The sequence below is a fragment of the Podarcis bocagei genome (genome assembly GCF_964188305.1).
Source record: "Podarcis bocagei genome assembly, chromosome: 3".
Taxonomy (NCBI): domain Eukaryota; kingdom Metazoa; phylum Chordata; class Lepidosauria; order Squamata; family Lacertidae; genus Podarcis; species Podarcis bocagei.
In genome coordinates this window covers 46,873,566-46,895,510 of record NC_138127.1, presented here as the reverse complement: position 1 = coordinate 46,895,510, position 21,945 = coordinate 46,873,566, and the positions used below count along the sequence as shown (strand labels likewise).

The following is a 21,945-nucleotide window of genomic DNA, read 5'->3' as shown; positions in this document are numbered from 1 at the left end:
CATCTATAAGAACCTTAATTCTTGTCTTTGATCTGTTTCTACAAGAAGCAGAGAGAACCTAAACATTACAGCATAGTTACATTTTCACCATGCTGTTCAAGAAGGTATACCAGCTTGTCCAGTGCTATTCAGTCTTCCTCATTCAGCTTAATTTTGAGGGGAAGCTTGAAATATACAAAAGGATATGTTCCCAGCCATTCCCTGCTTCTCAGGATGTATGGGAAACTTTTGCTCCACATCCAAAGGAAAGTGCTGAATTGGGATGGAGATGTAGAGTTCAGTAGTTCTCAACTTGTTCCATAGCTGGAAGATATGCCATCTGCCAGAGGCTTGCCCGCTCTGAAATTTAATTCTGACCCTAACCAAATAGTTCAAAATGTCTGTGGACTCTTCTGTATGTTTTAAACTAATATGGGAAACAAACAAGCCCCGCGGTAGGTAGGGATTAGAGCAGTAAAAAAATAACTTGTATCCTTAATGAAGTTTATCTTTGAGATTTAAAGTTGCACAACATTCATAATTTGCTGTGATAATTATTTTAATATAAAGTCCTGGAAATTAAATAACCTGTTACACATTTGCAATAAAGTAAAATTCCATGTGCAGCTTCACTATCAACATGTTTGTTTGTTTGTTTGTTTACAATCTCTTACCTGCACTTCATGACTAAAAGTAATACTAAAGGGGGCTAGAACAAGCTTCAAAGCAGAGACATTATAAAAGAGTGAAATAAGTAAAATATAGCACAACAGAGAATCTCTTCAGCAAAAGAATCTGGAAATATCCCAGAATAAATATATTTGTTCAATTTTTGAGCTCCTCAAGGCAACTGAGTCTTCCATTCTCCATCTGGAAGCTGGTCTCTGTTCAGTAAAGGACCAGAGTGCCTATCTTTGCCATTAGGTATTGGCTAAAATTTAAAAAGTGGGATCAGGCCCATTTTAGTACTTTCTGCTTTCAATGAGATGTTGATGTGCATGACCTCTCTTTTGGCATTCTGAGCTCATTAGACTTTGAGATTGCATCTTGCCACGTGAAATCTCATATTTTAAAGCATGATTTTTGTGCTAATCTCACTTCTGCCTGTGTCCAAATGTGCCCCTTGGTATGCCAAACTACCCGTTCAGACTCCTTGTCCTCACTATGTAACCAGCATCACAAATGTCAAATGGAGCAGTTGCAGTCTATGCACTGCCATAATTGAAGGGTGTTACCACCAGATTCCTTATGAAGAGAGAGCTTGCCCATGTGGAAGTAATGTGCCTGAAGATTTACCCCACTACTTACTGATTTGTCTAATCTACAAGGACTTAAGAGCAGCCTTGTTCAAAGATTTAAATCTCCCAGTTGAGAGATTGATTGGGTAGCTGATTAATTTTTATTAGGGAGCAAGTCCCCCTACACTTCTGTCTTGCTTTTAGAGCAACAATTTAAAGGAGAAAAGTTTGTGGGAATAAGTTAAGAGTTTGCTCACCTAAAGAATTTATCTGACAGAATGTCTGGTTTAAATTATCATTTTAACTATGTAATCTATTCTGTTTTATGTATTTTGTTTTTTTTTTTTTTGTAATGGCTTCAGCAACACAAATAAGTGTTGTAAATGTTGCTGAACTCCAACTCACAAGAGCCACAGCCAATCTGCTCAATGATCAGGGTGGATGGGAGGTGCAGTCTAGCAACATCCAGAGGCCATCGGTTCCCAGTTCATGGTCTACAGTGATGAAGTGGTTCTCCAGCTTTTCAGACAGCTTTTATATGTCATCTGCTCAAACTTCTGTCTAAACTGCCTATGACATGGAGACATCTATATTACCTTGTAGACAGGGGTATATATGCCTATCATAATGGGTGCTGTGTTGCACAATCTTGTTGCCATCTCTACATGCTGGCCTGTGTTTTATGGCATAGGAGCCAATGAAAAGGAGGTAACCCTGAATCCATTTCTCTGTGTGGCCAACTGGTGCAAGTAAACCTTCCATATGGAGACAGCAGCTATGAAGAAGGGTTTAAAATGGCCCTTTGTGCATTTGAGTATTCCTTAAGTTTGTAAGCCTTAAGTCCACAGACCTTAGGAAAGCCTGAGCTAAATTTAGTGACATGCTTACTCTCCAGTCATCATTGTTCCTTATTTGCTGATTTTTCAGTTTACCAAATTGTCTCTAGATGCCTTCCATGGACAGGTTTTGTGAAATTAAGAAGTAGAAATGATACGCTAATCACCGTTAAGTCCTTAAATAGAGGCTATGTATCATCCCAATTCCAACAATTGAAAAGTAAAACACTTATTTCTTTAGGTGGAAGCACTTTGTATCCACATATTAATAAAGCTTTAATAAAACATCTGGAAGCATTCAAAATATCCCTGGGCATGCTGAAGTTTTTAATCTATTATTTCCTAAAGCTTACCTCAGCTCAAGGAAGTTTGATGGGGCCTTTGGAGAGCTCATAAATATCTTTTTGAAAAGAATTATAATGAGAATAGTAATCATCATCATCACCATGACTCATCACTGAGTAACAAGAGCCACTCCTTCCCTTTGGGTAAAACTCACTGCCTTGACAGTGTTGCTACTCTACAAATGCTCATGTCAAGGAATGAAGAGCCAAGAATAGGCTCAAACTTGCCCTTTCTGGATGGCTGCACTGAGAAATGACAATTAGGTAAATCCACTGGTTCTCTGCTATAAGAGCCAAACCAGGCCTGATTTGTGTGTTTAAACCTGGATCAGCTGCAGTTCATTAGAAAGACTGAAAGGTGTGGTTTGAACAGCAAAAAGGGGTACATGGGTGAGGAGTACAAAACTTCCTCTTCCTTGCAGGATGTAGCTTACCGTCCTTCAGCTTCTTTCAACAAGTGTTTTCCCTCCCTCCCCCCCCTCCCAAAAAGGCTTGCTTTCTAGTATTAAAGCCCAGCTGAGGGTAATATTCTTTTATGGCTGCAGGGTGGCAAGACATGAACAAGGGGAGGGTTCAGCAGCCCTCGTCTCCCTGATCTTTTGCTGATCAAACCACCCCCACTGCATTTTCTATGGGTGCAGGTCGAAGCACAGATTTGCCACCATCACATCTATTTTACCTAACTGAGATCTACTATTCCCAAATTATAATTTTTTATTTTATTTATATCCTACCCTTCCTCCCTGAGAACCCCAGAGTGGCAAACACTAAAGCAATAACATAAAGGAATTAAAAATAAATTAAAGCCCCATTTAAAACATTTAAAAATAAGGTTTTAAAAAATGCAAAACAGTCACATACCCTCACAGGTAATAAATTCAAGGTTGCTGAGAACTTCCAGTCATCAAATACCTTGGAGACTCCACTATTGCCCTACCCCCTCCATGCTGGCCTGAAGCTTGCTAACTAATTCCTCCTCCCTCCATTGGAAACAATCAGAGCAGGCCATAACTGTGGCTAGTCCACACCTCTCACCCTGGGCAGCAGAAGCCAGCAGGGTTTGGAAGGGGTATACAAGCCACAACTTTACACCACTCCCCACCTGCATTAATGCAATCTATTCCTGTTAAATACAGTGATACCTCGGGTTAAGAACTTAATTCATTCTGGAGGTCCGTTCTTAACCTGAAACTGCACTTAACCTGAGGTACCACTTTAGCTAATGGGGCCTCCCGCTGCCTCTGTGCGATTTCTGTTCTTATCCTGAAGCAAAGTTCTTAACCTGAGGTACTATTTCTGGGTTAGCGCAGTCTGTAACCTGAAGCGTCTGTAACCTGAGGTACCACTGTAATTTCTTCCAGAATGCTGAGTTTCCAACAGCACCCTATGTGAGAGGAGACACTAGTTCCGGTTCAGTCTCTGTCCAAGAAACAGTAAGTGCCAGGCAACTTTTAAAATCTATTTTCTCTATTGTGTGTTGATTTTTCATTTTAGCAATTGTTACATTTTAGAAGCACTTGTTACAAGTGCTTCTAAAATGAAGTGTTCTTCAACACTTGTTTTAGGAATACATTGCCTCTATTTAAAACAAGATTACTCAGATTATCAATTGTATATAAAATGGAATTATGAAAACAGTGGTGTACACTTTTAAGTATTTCTTTAAAATCAGTTACATTGGATGGATAGGGGCCATTGTGTACCAAAGGAGAAGGCTCTACTACAACTCCCCTTCCACAAATCCCATTCTCCTGCAAATGGAACAAAATTGTTGGATGTCACCCATCGGATATAACAAATTCTTTAACGCTCAGCTATTCATCAAGTGAGCAAACAAGCAAACTTTTCTTGTCACTAAGCTTCTGGATTCTCTTCTTCAAAATAATGAACTGATGTTAGGAATTATATTCTAATAACTCCAGTGACAGAGAGAGCATGTATAGTGTTCCTTTATTATTATGCATTCCATTGAGCCTTTCGTCAGATTTTCATTTTTACCTTAGGTGCCCTGTAAGGTTTTCTAGTTGTTGCTGAAGATTTATTAATTATTTGCAAAAGAGATTAGGTAACATCATATATTTTGCAATTATTTAATGGAATGACATCCTGCCTTTTGGAATTTTTTTTTTTTTTTTGGCGGGGGGGGGGAATCCCCATAAGTACTATGTCATAAATTCCATCTTCATCTTTTTTTGCTATCTAGTTTCCTCTTACAATACAGATGTTCTCAGTAGTGGCAAAGGGTTATCAGTGAGCAAAAACAATTCTGTCTTCCCACAGCCACTCATGAAGAACCATCACATGATAGCTGTTTTTCATTACACCATTGGTGAGATTGCACACTTCACCCAAAGAAGCCTGTTATTGCAATGCCATCAAGAAGTCACCTAAATAAAAATGGGTTTGCGGTGATGTCCCAACACTGGGCTTCTCTACATGGAAAAGGCATTTTTGATAAGATGTAATGCAGTGTAAAAATATCCAACATGCCATGGGAATTCATTTGTGAATTGATCTAAATGCGAGCTTGCAGTGACATAGTCAAAGTTTGGGGGGGTTTTCTGTTTTGATTTGCTGCAGGTAAGTGGATTCTTAAACGCACATAGTTTCCATGCGTTATGATTTAAGGACGCCCACAGCAGAAAGTAGCTTGTCATGTGCAGCAGCCTTTAAAAATGCAGATCAAATGGATTGCTCTGCTAAACTCATCAGAATGCACCACCATATAGGCGACTTTGCCAAAATAAGTCTTTTACCTAATTTTTGAAATTGCTTTATGTAAACATAACCATCTTTACAGCAAGATCAGTATACTGTGTAAGTAAATAATATGAAGTGTTGTACTGAGCAATATCAAACTTTTATCATTTAATTATGATTTTTAAAAAGTCATCTAAAGTGCAGTAGAAAAATAATCAATGCAGCATTTCCCAAAATGTTCTGAAAGAGTTTCCTTCTAGCAAAACTACCCCATATCTCAAGTGTTCATTCCAATATGTTATTTTGTACCTCCAGGCAGATGAGTTCACAAATAAAGTGGGCTCTAAGAGAGGTATAACAATTCTGAGAAAGTAAATGTATCAAACTTTATTTGCTTATAGAACCAGCAGCTGCTGTTGTTTTTTTGAAGCTAATCTTGGTGCCTTTGAATGTTCTTAACTCTTTCTTGAATCCCACAACCCCTTTATCTTCCTTCTCCTGCTGTGTTCCCACCAGCCCCAAAACCTGAAACAGCCTCAGCTCTCACCCAAGTGTAGCTTTGGTTACAGCAATTTTTCTATTAGAGGAAGTGAATGTTGGTGTTTCGTCTCTGTGGTGCATTTGTGATAAAGCTGTGGTGGTCTTATCTCTTTCATAGGTAGTGGCTCTTTATGACTACACAGCGCATCGATCAGATGAGCTAACCATCCATTGCAGTGACATTATCCAAGTGTTATACAAAGATAATGATAACTGGTGGTTTGGCAGCCTGGCGAATGGACAGCAAGGCTATTTTCCAGCCAATTATGTGGTTGGCGAAAGTACGTATAATGCTTCTCCCTAGTATTTTTCTGCTTGTGGGGCCTTAACTGATTATCAAAGATTTGTCATTCTGTGCCGGTGTGCTGATGCGCTGATGTATTCAGCATACATCTGATATATTAAAATAATTAAAGTAGGATTAAATGTGAAATTTGAACAAGCATGCACTAGTCTGACCAACAAACAAGAAAGTGAAGAGCTACCACACACTGAGACTACCCTAACTATCTTATATTGTTCACTCTAACCTCATTGTAGAATGTTGTTAGAGTGAACAAGGTTTCAAGGCAGAGAGTTGCCCTGTCTTGCTGACTGCCACCACCTTATAACGGAAGATGTTGAAGCTGCTATCTTAAATGATTAAAGCATGCACTCTGCTGAACATTTAGTTTTGTCTAAAAATTGAGGTCAGAATATATGCCCTTTTTATTTTATTTTTTTTAAAAAAATCAGGGATAACAAGCACTATTTTAAAAGGCATTCCCCCCTTTATATTGTAAAGGAAGGAATACCTTTTCACATGGGAGGAGATGTCTGATACAATGGGTGAGAGTCACCTATGGAGCCCTGTCAGTGGAAGCCTTCTGCCAGGACTTTCAAAACTAAAATCATATGATTAAGATTTTTTAAAAAAATTAAGCAAATGTTCTCAAAGAAGATAATCACAAGTGCATTCACAGACTTAACAGTCTCGGCCTAATCCGTACATGTCTATTAGTGTCTCTTTCCTCACAAAAGTGTCCATATTACTTATTACTGAGAACTGTACCCACTGATGTTAGAATTAGTCTCCACACCAGAGGGCACCCTATGCAAAAGTCCATCTATTAAATCCCCATTTTTAATTATTTCCAATAACTGCTATTCATATACCTCTAAACGTTGGTATCTATATGATGAACTCATGAACGGATGGAACCGAGGCATATGGCAAACGTTTAGCAGTGAGCAAAGGCAGTTGGCTATTCATTTACTCCGTGTTTTGTAGTCTCCCTTCCAAATGTTGCAGTATTGATTATGTATAGAGATGGAGAGTACAGATGTATGGAGAGACACAGCAGGCCCTTCTTTCTGTATCATATGCAACAGCCAGGGAACTACTACAAAAATCAATAGCCTTGAGTTACTGAAATGGGTATATTGAATAACAATGGAGAAGCTGACCCCAAAATGCTATGGATCAAGTTAGATTATCTCTTTAGTCATAATTAATTACTTATGATTCATTTTCAGCACAATATGAAGAACAACTATCTTCAGGTTTGGCCGAAGATTCTACTCCTCTTCTTTTCAGTGAACTGGGAGAATCAGCATCGCCAGCTATGCCTGGGGTAACTGTTTGCGGGAAAGGGCATATGGCACAATTATGCAAGATGGGATTGCATTTACCATTTCTTGTGATAACAGGTTAATTGCCAAGTGCTTCCAGCATATGTTAATTTTAATGCATGGGCTTGCATGAATTCAGCATTTCTCAAAACAGTGGAAGCCTGGAGGTTTTTATGCCTACAAAATACAATCCGTACATGTTGGGAAACATTTCATTTGGCAGAAAGGGAGAGAGGAAATTTAACTAAGTTAAATTGTTGCTACAAATTGTTTAGCTTGATTTAGCAGTAAACATATCCAGAAATGCTAATAAAGTAAAGATTCCAAATGGTTTGTATTCCTTTCTAATTGCAGCTTCATGGTAGATGGTTGTTATGTCAATCAAGAGTATGTTACATTCGGGATCCAGAGCCCTGTGCAGTGGGTGCCTATTGCAAGGACCGTGCACTGGAATCTTTTGTGGGCATAAACATTTGCCATTGGGAAAACTGATTTAAGTTAGGCGTAACTGGGACAACTTCAATAAACATCAGCTGCTCAGAAAGATGGAACAATATAATTGTGCTCATCAGTTGCTCATTCATTTACTTTATTTTAGAGTCAACACACTTAAAAGGAGTTCATATTTTTTTCTAGATAAATTTGTGTCTGCATATGCACTTAAAGATGTTGTATTAATTAGCTATCCTACATCAGCAAAAAGAAGAAAAAGTGTACTCAAGACTTCACCTGGCAGGTCGTCTCAAATGTCACCCTAACCTGAATTCTGAGAGTAACTTCAATCAAATATTTAGCACTGTATTTTACAGTGATCAGGCAGAATCATTAACATGGCTAAAAATGAATATATGTTTGTGTGCAGCCATAACTCAAAGCCCATAGAATCCCACAGTGAGCTGCACATGCCCACAACACCACCTCCACACCAGATGGCAACTTGGGGGAGATTTGAAACCTGGAGGAGTTTTTGAAACCTGGAGGAGTTTGTGAAGCACATGAGAAGCTGCTGATTAAAAATCACACAAATTCAAAAGCCCCATGGCCACACCTAAAGGAGCTCTCTGGATTGTGGAGTGTTTCATAAGGGTGTTTCATAATGGCAATTTTGATACAGCATGGACAGCGGTTTTGCCGTTATTTTCTGAAATTTCCATATAAATAGATACAGTTTAAGACAGATATATATGGATTCTAATGAACGCATGACGGTACCATTTCAGAATATCCACACCATCACATCTCATAAAATGCAAAGTAAAAGTAAAAAGTATTCACTGCATACATATCCCATTAATACTTTTGTTTGAGCCTAAAACTCTTAAGTCCAGCATCAGATTCAGTGAGCCACACTTGTTCATTTTCCACTATATTTCTGTGGAATGAGATAGTTAGAAACCATGCAAGTTGTCTGCCTGTCATAGAGGACAAACGCTGGCTCCCTTGGTACTGCACCCCAAAGTCACCTTTGACTGGACTTAACTGTCCAGGGGTCATTTACTTCCTTACCTATTACCACAGAGCAAAATTATCATAATAATAGCACTGTTAGCATTTCTGTTTCTAACTATTATAAACAATTTACAATCAAGACAAACAAAAATATATAAAAGGACTTAAGCTAAAGAAAGGATTATTTTTTTAACAGCTTAAAGGTTGTACTCTGCAAAAAAAAAAAAAAAAGTATAAATCTGTCTGTTCTACCTATCTGAAACCAAGGTTCACTGGGGGCCAGGGCTTCCCTTGAGAGACTCACCAGATATTGGGTGCTACAGCTAGAAAGGCTTTGTCTTGCTACTGAACCACCATATTTCTGATGGTTGGGCAGGCTCAAATGGAGGAGACAATCCTTTAAAAAATCTAGTCCTAAACTAGATTCTGATGTTACTAGAGCTAATTTTGGATCTAGACAATAGTGATCTGTAACTGATCTCCAGCATAGCACTAAGGTAGAATATGTGGGTGCTGTGTTACATTGAACATACCCTGTTGTTGTTTTTTAAAAAAACAATAATACTGTACAGCAGTAACATTTGGAATTGGTATGTGGCAGTTTGTATGCTTATTAATTTCTGGCTTTAACTACCATATCTCGAAAATATTCTGACATTGCATTTAGCTGATATTTTAAAATAATCAGTGCACACAGGGGTAATTTTGGGATTTTTACAAATCTCCCCTCAGAGTGAAAACTGATGTTAATAGTCATTACATTGTCAATAACATTTAAAAACAAATGCAGTCCCCGTTGAAGACTCATTCAAGCATAGATTCATAACTTGTGTGTGAGAATGTATGTGTATGTTTTTGCTAAACACACCTGAACATTTCAAGGGGGTTTAAAAGCTGTGGAACTGTTTCCTCCTTTTTAACCACAAAGGGTGAGAATTTCATGCGTGAGGGATCTTCTTTCTGAAGCGAGGTATATTCTACCCTCATTCAGGAAGCCGGTGGGTTTTTTGTCGTACACGTGTTGACCCCGTTTTCTTCTCCCCCCTCCTTTCTCCTTTACTGATTAAAGTTTTCCTATTTTGCAGATGTCAGCATACTTCAATAAGTCAGGAGACCAAAGATTTATTTCAGAGAATGACACAGACTACCTGGCTACACAGTAAGCAACCATTTGTGGAAAGCAGCCTGCTTTGTTTGTTCCATTGCTTAGAAGTAGTAAAAAAAAAAGAAGCAAAAAAAGGCGGTGATTTTAATGTAACTCTAGAAACTAAATGGTTCAGAGAAGTTAAGGAAAATGTAAACAGTTGTTTGTATCACAATTGACAGTCATATTCCAAATGTCCTAAGAAATTTATTGTGTCATTAATCCATGATGTTACTTTTCCTTTCTTTGGATGAACTACTTATAAAAGATTTGATCCACACATTCAATTGCTTTGTTAGATGCACTATGTAGAAACCAGAATATGGGAGGCTACTGCAGGAATCAGCGCAATATGCATTACTACAAAAGTTCATAAGTTTAGGTTAAAAGAATACTAGGCAGAACAGAACCAATATTCAGGTCGTAGAAGGCTGAAGAAAACTACACAGGAGGATAAGGAGATGGGAAAAGAGGAAAACTTGAGGGCAAGGACTCATTGAGCACCCAGTCACAATCCAGCATCCACTTACACTGGTAGTTTCTTTCCTGAAATACTCACTGATTTCTCGCCCTCCACATTTTCCCCTAGTCCACTGCTAGTTAGTAATGCTGGGCAAACTAAGATATGCATATCTTTGTAGTTATACTAACAAGGTTAAATTGCACTGTCTGTAACTGACAAGGCTACTATGGGGTTTTACCAATCAGAGTTGCATCTGTGAATTCTTGATCTTTTCCTCTGAAAATATGAAAATTATTCTCTTAGCATCTCCCTACCTGGATTTCTTCTGAAAGATCAATCAACAAATTGTCAGAGGGTTAGTTTAAAGTGTTCACCCACTTTCAGCATACTTGTCTTGAGGATCATGTTTCCTTTAGACACAGTTTTAGTGCATCCCAGCACCATGAGATCAGCCCGCAGCAGCCTCAGAAATGGAATCTAAAGGCTAGTGATTGGGAAGAAGCACAGTCTAAATAGTTTTAGTCTGACAAATTTCTAACACAGTCTTTTATTCTACTTTCCCCATAGGAGTGGAAAGAGGAAGACAAAGAAGAAAGGCATACAAATGGAGCAGGCGGAAGCCACAGAATGCAAGGCTAATGCAACTGACAACTTTCCATCTAATGATGTTGAGGATGAACCTAAGAAAAGCATGGTGAAGAAGAGAAAGAAAAGAGCTGTCAAAACTGCAAGTTCAAGTGGAATTTCGAATGATGCTTTCCAGCTGGACTCTCCCAAAGCATAGTCTCTATTTTGTTTTTGGATGCTGATTTCATGGATAAAAAGTTGTATGGAAAAACATTCCACTGTTTATCGTGGAATGATGATATCATGTTTATCATGGTGTGGTGAGCCCAAGGAAAAGAGCATGTACTGAATGTTCCACTGAAACGCATATGAGTTCAAGCAGCAAGTATGACTTCAGTATTTCATTTTTGCGAATAGAAAACACTTTGAAATATCTCAATATTTCTCAATTGAAATATTTCAATACTATTGAAATAATCAGTTTTTGTTGGGCCTATTCATGTCAAGATAAAGTGGTCCAAGTTTGTTTAAAATTTTAAAAAGCACTTTCATGGGTAAAGTCAAAAGAACTGTTTACTGAAGAATAGCCTTTGCAACCGTCTCACATACTGATGTGCATCTGCAAATGAGAGTGAATAATCATATGAGTAAATGCCAGCTACCATCACTACGGAATGCAACAGATAGCTTTTTGTATATTGATATTTAAAATAAAAGTTTTAATGTATATTATTAATGCACATTAATGTTAATAGTATTAAAACAATGCAATAGTAATACAATAGGTTTTGCAGAATTCTGTTTTTGTTACACTCAAAGCATTGCCAAATTCGTTTTCTACTTTGTTCTGAAAACCTGTTTTGCATCAATATGTGGGTGGGATATATTTTTGTGTCATATTATGTTTATGCTCAGGTGTAACTGTTTTTAAATTAAAAGGCATTAAGTTGTGAAGGAATTATTCATGATGATTTCCGGTGACTTTATTTATGGTCCTCTTGTGTATGTTGACTGCGGATGTCCAGGTTATTTATACCATGTTAGGAAATTCTGCCCCCTTCCTTTCTGAGGCAATAAATAACATAAAATTAGAAAACCCTTTTTTAGTAGTCATGGCATTTGATTCCATTAAAAAGAAAGAAGTGAGAATAACCATGTTGACCACTGATGTGTAAAATAACATCCAGATGCAAAGGATTAAATACTATATACATATAGTATCCCTGCATATGTTTAGCAGACACAGAAACACAAACATGTTTATCTGCATAAAACTCAGTTTCCTCCTTCAAACAACTCTTGTAAAAATATAGTTTGTACAGGAGAACATTGCAGTAACCCAGGCTGGATGGAACTAGGTCAGGGGTACCAATGTGGTGCCTTCCAGACAATACTGGAGTACAATTCCCATCATCCTTGACAATTGGCTGTGGGAGTTTGGGTCCAGCAACATCTGGAGGGTGCCATGTTAGCTATTCCATGTTGGTTATAAATAAGTGAGGCTAGATACAATATACTCCCTCCAATTAGGATTTTAGTTTAGGAGTCAGCCAAAGGGTCAGAACATCTCTATCCACATCAGCAGATTCATCAGCCAACAGCACCTGCATCTTACCCAGATTACTTTTCAGTTTATTTGTCCTCATCTACACCATAAGTGCCACCAGACACTGATTCAGGGTTTCCACAGCTTCCATAGAATCAGAGTATGGAAACAAGAGCTGTGTGTGATCGGAATACCAGTGACACTTCAGCACAAACTTCTGCATGAATTCTCCCAGCTGTTTCGTTATAGGTATTGAAGTGCATGTGGGATAAGGTGAAACCCTCTGACACCCTGTAAACCAAATGCCATGGGATAGAGGGCTAGTCCTCCACCTACAAGGAACAACCCTCCACCACATTGGGGAACCAATGCCACCATAAAACAATACCTCCCAGCCCCACCTTGGGAAGGTTTTAGGGGTCCACAAGTAACAATGGGATCACACACTCCACCTGTGTATCTTCCCAGTATAGATCATCTACTAGGGTGAGCAGGAGTTTTTTTCAGTTTTAGAATCAGGTTGGAATATAGAGTGGAATGGATCTAGTTAACTGGTTCCATCCTGTTAATCTGTAGTTTAATACATGAAATTGAGATGCCACTGAATGCATATAAAATGTATTTCCTAAAATACCAGATGTTTGTAAAGGACTGGGGACTATCATTTGTTCAAGTCAAGTTTAGAGGACTGAAGTCACAAGAGCTTGTTCCCTTGTGATACCGTAACATTGCATTTCAGACTCCTCTGCATGCTTAATATTCTAGCTCTCTGCTCTTTTAATATTCTAGAGCTGCTGGTGGTCATGTTCTCATTTCGTTTCTTTCTTTTTTTCCTTTACACAAAATCTCTCGTCATCTTCAGGTTTTGAAAGTAAATAGTCTAGCGTGACATCATGCTATGTATCGGAGAGAGCTGAGCAGTAGCCAAGATCTGGATGCTCGTTTGGAAGGCATTGTTAACTATTAATTTGACATTGTGGACACTGAAGACAGAAATAACACTTCACATAAACACCATACTGATGTGGCTGTAATCAAAGGCACAGCGCCTCCTTTCATGCTAGCAAACTGGGACTCCAATTATGTTCACTGCTCTGAAGCTGAATAGAGCTGCTTTGCCACACTTTCCAAATTGAGAGTGGAGATGCAGCAGCAGTCTCTTCTAAGGCACTGTTCCAAATAACAATTAAGGAGAGAAATCAGATAAAAGGCCCAACATGAAGATTTATGGAGCTGAAAACATTCTCTTTAAAACAGTGTTGTTGCTATTGTCATTACAAACAAAAGCATAGGTTTTATTTGCATTCACCTTCCTTTCCACACATAGGAGTTAAAGTTTTCTACTGCTTTGCATTCTTAGGTGCAGAATTAATAGCTATCCGCCTTTCTTTGTTACACAAAGTACACAGATATGTATTCAACAAAATGGTGCACAAGTGATTTTCCAACACCTAGCATTAATATCTCGTCTCCCTTAATACGAATAAGTATCGGCACATCACAAAACTATTTTGCATCATTCTTTTCTTTGCAGAATTGTAACCAAAAAACCATACAAAATCTTCTGTTACCTTTTCAGAGAGGATTTTCCCCAATAAAAATTATATGTAGTAGAGGTGTCTTTTGTTCAGGGATGTGGAGAAATGTTCATTTATGGGTTTGAAAAAGTGTTCATTGGTGGAATGGGTTTCTCAAATGATCAGTCTGTCAACAGGGAGTGTGTATGTGGTGAGGGTGGAATCAATTGATCAGACTGATATTGGAACTGAATCTGAGAATCTTTTTGATCCCAACTTTGCTTCTCCCCTCACCTGTTGAAGCTTGAAGTACAAATGCCTGTCTGAATGTAGTCTTGATCTGCACCCTGTAACATGCTGTGCAACCGCACACATGCACATATACATGCTAAATTCTTAAGAACTGGGTCATTGTATTTTCTCAAACTCAGCTTCATCTTAATAGGTACCACTTCAGTTCTGCACAATTTCTTAGCTGCCACTCAAAATTCTCCTCTCTCCACCCTTAATAGGAACATCTACATATGTGGAAGACACGTTTCTGGCTGCCACCTCATATCCCATCTGGATCACATATAAGAAAATTGCTCTATTTATTGGAAGCCTACTTGGATACTTTTATAAAATGGTTCTGTTTAAAGAAAAATGTTATATTCCAAAGCAAATGCCTTTGTGTTGTTGTTTTAGTGAAGTTGCAAAGTTAATTAAATAATAATAATAATTTGGCATTGCATGATTTATTGGGCAAAACTTTCCTGGCTGGAGAGGGTTTCCTTAAAAGTCTCCATATAACTCAAGTTAATTACAAGAATTAATTCTGAAGCGAAGAAGGCTAAGCTATATGGGCACAATATCAGGAAGTTTAAAACATGAGTTCTATTAAAACAGTGGAGCTCTGGAAGAACCTGCTACAAGCTTTTGTGCATTTAGGGGGTTTAGAGGCTGGGCATGATCTGTCGTTTTCTGTTTTCCTTTACTTTTATTAAGTTATAGCCCATCTTTTTTGGAAAATCAAAATAGCTTTTAAAGTCTGTTTGCTCCTAGTTTGACATGTATAAATAGTTCAGCAAAGGCACAGTGAACAGCATACTGACAAACCATTAAAAGGGAAAGAAGAAGATGACACAAGTTGCCCTTGCCAGCTCCCACAACCATCATGTTGCATTTGGGTTTTGCCTTAAAGTCTTTTAAGAAACAGACATCACGAATCAGAGCAGTGTACTTGTAGCATCACTTAATTCAAAAGGCAAAAGGGGATCACAATCAAACAAGGGCTAATGAGAACACAGAGGAACATGACAATTGAGAGTCTCCGTTGACTAGCGAACTAAGTCTGCCGGCTGGACCCAATTGTCTACCAAAGAATTGAATGTCAGGATCATTTAGGGTTAACAATGGTCCAACACAAGAAAAAGCAGACAGCTATGAAAAATAGCCGGCATGGTAGCCATTCTGCAGAGACCAGGGATACAAACTTGATAATGAGGCAGTGCATTCACTGCATCCTTCTGCTCTAATTACTAAGGTGAATAGGAAATACTTAATCGAAGACGGGAAGAGGATAAAGAAGGGGGACAAAACACTTGTTTTGTAAACACAAATAGGAGAATATTATTTAAAGAAACCTTTTCTACTATATGTGAAATAGTAGCCACAACTCTGCGGTAACTGCAGCATACATTAGCAGGTGCCGTTTATGAAACACTTGCAGTGCAGTAAGTAACCAAATTCTTTTTGTAGAAGGGGAACTGTTCAGTAGGTGAATGTTTTTAAGTAAGCAGATAGAATTCTGAAATCCTAATGTGTATTCTATGGAACTGTTTCTTTTTTAAAAAATAGCTTACCTCTAATAATAAATACATTTTCATCATTTAAAAAAATAAATGAATGAATCAACATTGTACAGGCAAAAAAGTAGAATTTGAGTGTTAGAACAAAGATTGGCAAAACATGGATGGGTGCTGTGTCTTATTTTGGTCAAAAAATATATCATTTGGTAGGTCTGAAGGGAAACAATAGCTGGTGGTTAAAAAAACTTTCATTTCTAGTTCATTATTTCAGCTACAATGATTTGAAAATGATAATTATAAAAGTTCCACATCAATTCAAAGTTCCTTTGGGTTTCAGCTATTAAAGTATACATTTAGAAATGAACTATGTAACATGCAGAAAGTATGACTGAGAAACATCTATATAAGAAAGAGAGCTCACTCTGTTTTGAGGGATAAGCAGAGGCGGTTGGAGGATGGATGGTGGCTAACAGATTGAGCTTGAATCCTGACAAGACAGAAGTAGTTTTTGGGGGACAGGGGGCGGGCGGGTGTGGGGGATTCCCTGGTCCTGAATGGGGTAACTGTGCCCCTGAAGGACCAGGTGCGCAGCCTGGGAGTCATTTTGGACTCACAGCTGTCCATGGAGGCGCAGGTTAACTCTGTGTCCAGGGCAGCTGTCTACCAGCTCCACCTGGTACGCAGGCTAAGACCCTACCTGCCCGCGAACTGTCTCGCCAGAGTGGTGCATGCTCTAGTTATCTCACGCTTGGACTACTGCAACGCGCTCTACGTGGGGCTACCTTTGAAGGTGACCCGGAAACTGTAATTAATCCAGAATGCGGCAGCTAGACTGGTGACTGGGAGTGGCCGCCGGGACCACATAACACCGGTTCTGAGAGATCTGCATTGGCTCCCTGTACGTTTCCGAGCACGATTCAAAGTGTTGGTGCTGACCTTTAAAGCCCTAAACGGCCTCGGTCCTGTATACCTGAAGGAGCGTCTCCACCCCCATTGTTCAGCCCGGACACTGAGATCCAGCTCCGAGGGCCTTCTGGCGGTTCCCTCATTGCGAGAAGTGAGGCTACAGGGAACCAGACAGAGGGCCTTCTCGGTAGTGGTGCCCGCCCTGTGGAACGCCCTCCCATCAGATGTCAAAGAGATAAATAATTACCTGACATTCAGAAGACATCTTAAGGCAGCCCTGTTCAGGGAAGTTTTTAATATGTAACGCTGTACTGTTTTTAACACTGATTGGGAGCCGCCCAGAGTGGCTGGGGAAACTCAACCAGATGGGCGGGGTATAAATAATAAATTATTATTATTATTATTATTATTATTATTATTATTATTATTATTATTATTAAAGTGACAACAAACCAGAGCATGGTAGTTTGTGGGATAACTTTCTTTCACAAGGAAGGGAAATTTTAACCTTGTCCTCTGCTTGAGGTAACCCATTTACTTTTCAACTCTTCCCCTTATTCTGAGGTAAATATGCTGCATTTCTTAACATACATTTTGTGTATCCGGGTTCTTCTTTTGGTACTCTTTTGGCATTGTTATTACAAGATAATGTCAGACGCTAATAGGACTGGGCATTCCTCCTTTTGCTAAAGATTGATCAGGAATACTCAGTTTTGTGACTGCCATTCAGCTGCTACTGTTGTTATTTCAAGGACCTGCAGTTAAGTGGAGAAAACTTGCTAAGAACACTTTTCCAGTGTATGAAGAAAACACACTAAGCAGGGACTTGATCAAATGGCCTACATCAAATGGCACCTGAGCAAATAATGTCATCATCATTTTTAATAACTCGTTTTATTGCATTTGTGGGACATTTCACAGGTCTGATCAGAACGGAGATGGAATACAACTTTAGGACACTACACTGCCTTGAGCCCAATGGAATAAATTTGATATATGAATAAAATAAATTAATTATCTACTAACAGCCAACATCCCTATTAACTGCTCTCTGGGGGTTGCATTTGAGGCAATACAGACCTCCATATTATTCTGAGATAACTGTCCTGTCCAAGACTACAACTCACCCTGTACTGACTGGGGCTGATGGGAGTTTGAGTCCAGCAACATTTGGAGGAACACAGCAACGTCAGATTTAGAGTGGTACAGGCAGTCCCCCCACCCACCCACCCAGGGTATTAAGCTAAGGGGATGCAAAATTGAGAAGACCCATAACCTAAAAGATCCAGTGGGGTAGGGTTTTTTGTCTAACACAGGGCACCATATTACAAGAGTTTACCAAAGTTCACTCCTAACACATGTTCCCTATCCCTTTTGTAGGCCAAGGTTGTGGTTAGGAGTTAAAAGCAGAGCCATTGTGGAGGTGAATGGAGCAATATCTGCGGCTCCAGATAGCTTTGGGAAATCTTGGTTGGATATACTGGCCTATCTGAAAGACCAGTCAGCTTTTGGAGATTTTCAAGTTCAAACTACAAAAGAAAAAGAACAGATTATTTCTTAAGGTTCTTTTCTAATTTTATACCTGCTAACAACCTGTTTGTGCTATCAATGCAGGTTGCTACTTTTTATATTCTTTTTATTCTTTAAATAAAAATGTGTTGTTTTAGCATGTTGATAGTTGCTCTTTGCATAACACCAGCCAGCTGACCAGGGATATAAGGGTTAGCTGGTAAGAGATGATGCAGGTGGTCTTAAAATATAAGGCGGGGGTAGAACTGCCCTCCCTAAATGACTGCTCCTGGCTAAAAGGCTCCAGCCTTAGGGTAAATGGGAATGGAGGTGAACCCATTTAGCCTAATGCCTGAGCAGGTTTTTAGTGTTCAGAGCCAACTGGCAAGGCTCACCGTTCACTAGACCCTCCTCTAAAGCAAAATCTGGCCTGGTACTCTGGCCTATCAATGCCAACTAGTCATGAGGCTTCATCCAGGACATGGGGCAGCATGTCACTAAATAGCAATTGCTGAGAAACAAGAGCAGGAAAGGGCTATTGGCCTTGTGTCCCGCTTGTTCTGCTTTCTGGTGCGAATGTGCAAAACAAGATGCTAGTCTCAATAGGCCTTTGGTCTGACCCAGAAAGACTCTCATCTTTTTATGGGCAGAGCCTCATTGCGGAGCCTCGCTGTCATTTTAAATTCCCAAATGCACCCGAAGGAACAAGAGTGTAGGGTACTGTGGGGAATTTAATGGTGGCACCCAGCCACCCAGAATTCCTCAGGGCACTACTGCTTCCCAACATGACTGCCAGGTCAGGTCACCTTGCCCCACCAACAGAGGACAGTGAGCACCAGTGCTCACTTTGCCCAGGCCTTCATTGTGATAGCCTGTGGCACTCAGTTGGTTGCAGCTTTGTACCTCAAAGGAGTCATTTTCCTTCTTCCCTAGTCTAGCTGTATTTATGTGCTGTGAATACCCCCCTTGAGTGAGGAAAGTTAAAATACCAACAACGGCAGTGTATTCAACTGAAGCAGCATTTTCACTGTCATTGTCTGGGGGGCCGACCAATTCCCTTTTCATTTCCTTGATGCCAATACTTTTCTTTATCTTGCAAATGCTTCTTTTAATGGAACAATGTATCTTAACAGTAAAGAAATACATGAATGCATGAAAAAAGCAGACCAATTTTTAGTTACACTTCTATAGTTACACAGGTTGGAAGCGCAGAAAGCTAGCTGCAGCAGCTGTAAATTTTCTGAGAATTTATCTAACCACAAATACAATGAAATGGGGAAATGGGGCTATATTAAACTGTGCAAGAGAAGCTGCTGGAACTCAGCCATTTCTGCAACATCCTGTAATTAATTTATTATGACAGGTCTGGCAAACTGAAACACCCAATTCACTTGCGACAGACTTGCGACGATATAGATATTTCAAACTCGGTAATAATCACATAAAGGGCAGGTACGTCTGACCAAATGTGGCAGTCAGTTGCAAGGGCAAGACTGTAAAATTAACTGAACAAGTTGCTTCTCCAAGATGGCTGCTACCAAGACACTTTTCTGCTGCCTGAAGCAGTGCCCAAATGGTACCTGCCCCCCAACTTGGGCCAACACTTTTCCTATCCCTGCCTTCATCTATCCCTCCCTCACGGTGTTGCCTAAAGGAAGTCCCTTGGCCCTGCAGAATCGACAGGGCCTCCTCTGTCCTTCTGTCCCTAGAAAAAAAGAAAGCCTATCTGATGAAGAGTGCATTCTTCTATCAAGGTGCATTTCAGTATGGATTGCACAATGCCCCAGTGTTTGTCACCCTCAACTTCAAGTTATGTTATTATACCACATCATGTTATGTAAAGTAGATGAAGAGTTTCCATTATTTATCTGAACATCCAGAAATGCAGACAAATAATATTCCTTCAGCTCAGCAGGATGAGGAAAATGAAACTGCATTTTTTTGAGGGTTTGAACACAAAACAAAAGAAGTAATTCGGCAACATCGTGAAAAACATTAAACAAAATGGCTGTGCTTATGTCACAGCTGACATAGGAAGCCTATTGTGTTCAAAATCCTCTGTCACTCAAAAATGAGCCATGAGGTATATTCAGATACACATACAGAATTACTCTGCAATGTCAGCAGGGGGGTGGGTTATGTATACAATTTAAGAAATGTTTTCCCTATATTTGTTTGCAGTGTTTTGGATACGCCAATGGGAAACTAGAGCTGAAATCCATCATAGCTTACCTTGTAGTTCTTCACCTCTAGAGGCAGAATATACCATTCTAAAGCCATTCCTAAAAACACAGCAGCCCATGAAGTAGCATAGTTCAGGTTTGATGATCAAATCTCTTTAAAATATGCCACAAATATAGAACAGGAGGAGCAAAACAAGGCATGGAGGTAGGTCGAGTAAGTTTTGTAAATGTCCAAACATTTTGTTTTGATTTCTCAATGCTCCCCATCTGTATCTATCTGCTTAGGGATTTGCAGAGGTGGCATGAGTCACAACAAATGAAACGGTAGCAGAAAAGAAAGGTACAATAATAATAACAATAAACACTTACTACCCATGTTTAAATGTTTATCTTCATAGAGGTGGCAAGGTTCATTAGATCCCATAAGTACAAGGGCATTATATTGGTTGTCATGCATTTATTTAACCGGAAGACTTTCAGCCATTCATACAAACTGCTCTGCATGCCGTCTAGAGAATTTTAATAGCAACAAAGAAAGAAACTTTAATTTTGTATTGGGTCTTATTGTTGTATGTGTGTAAGGAGTTACTCTAACCTGTCTTGTCACAACACACAATTGTGCCTATGATGATTGTGAATGACATCAGCCTCTAAAAATGCTTTCTATAGCTGAGTTATAGCAATGTGCATAAGCCTTTAATAGGCTTATGAAAGACGGGGAAGGGAAACAGGGGGTTAATCCTCATTATGGTTTAGTAATATGACATAATGAGAAAGTGACATTTGAAAAGTACACACAATGAAGAACAAATGGATCAAGAGTGTTCCATGGGCACTAGAAGAGTCACTCCCAATCCTCTCTCGTTAGCAAGTACATGCTGAAGGCATCCCTCGTCATCTGCAGGATTTAACTGGTGGCAGCTCAGTTTCTGGGCCAGTCTATACACAAGCTGCTGGTTCCTCTCTGTTCAGTCCCTCCTGTGCACATGGGTGCATGACGAAACCTCAGCGTGCATCAGGGTTTAGGCTCCTATAGCCCAAAGGCATACCAATCATCACAGTGGTCTTCTGATTTCCTGCAGCTTGTACTTGTGTAGAATCTGACTCAGGGCTTATCCACACTTAACCTTTGCTCCGCTCTTTCCAGGCATGGTATGCAATTTAAAGAACCATGTTCAAGCAGCTTTTTTATTTTTAATTTTTTTTAGTTTGCTCCAGAGCTTTCCCCATGAAAACCCAGACTTTAAAGCTCAATCGGAGCACACATCAATCTGCGGACAACCTGAGTTAGTGTTTGCACCAATTTAACTTTAAAGTGTGGGTTTTCACTGGGAAATCTTGGGGCAAAAAAACACCCTCCCCCCATGCTCTTGACACTGAACATAAGAGCATGGCCCTCTCCCTGCAAAGAGCAGACTTTAAAGGTAAGTATGGCTAGCTAAGCCCTTATTCTGAGGTTCCTCTGTGTAGTCCCAATTGTATTACACCTGAGCTGAAATGTGAGAATTGTCTTTTTCAGTCTGATTCAAAATTGTTGGAGGGGAGGAGGGTGGATAATAACCAGCAGACTTTCCACCCTGCTATTTCACAAAAGGGTAGATAATTTTGCGTGCACATATGGCT

General features: G+C 39.4%; 1 protein-coding gene and 1 long non-coding RNA gene across 9 annotated transcripts in view; one reads left to right on the top strand and one right to left on the bottom strand.

The window, feature by feature from the left end:
• AHI1 (Abelson helper integration site 1) overlaps positions 1–11,829 on the top strand; it is a 66,151-nt gene extending 54,322 nt beyond the window's left edge. For 6 of the 7 annotated variants that reach the window (XM_081187862.1, XM_081187857.1, XM_081187859.1 and 3 more), the window contains exons 21-25: positions 3,759–3,830; positions 5,756–5,918; positions 7,153–7,250; positions 9,783–9,856; positions 10,872–11,829. In XM_081187862.1, the coding sequence (XP_081043988.1) occupies positions 3,759–3,830; positions 5,756–5,918; positions 7,153–7,250; positions 9,783–9,856; positions 10,872–11,088 (624 nt within the window). In that variant the 3' untranslated portion in view covers positions 11,089–11,829. Of the gene's footprint in view, positions 1–3,758; positions 3,831–5,755; positions 5,919–7,152; positions 7,327–9,782; positions 9,857–10,871 lie in introns of all 7 variants that reach the window. The other variant, XR_014006336.1, reaches the window with a different exon arrangement.
• Positions 1–21,945, bottom strand: part of LOC308583698 — a 78,624-nt gene that overhangs the window by 36,432 nt on the left and 20,247 nt on the right. The gene's annotated exons all lie outside the window — the stretch shown is intronic.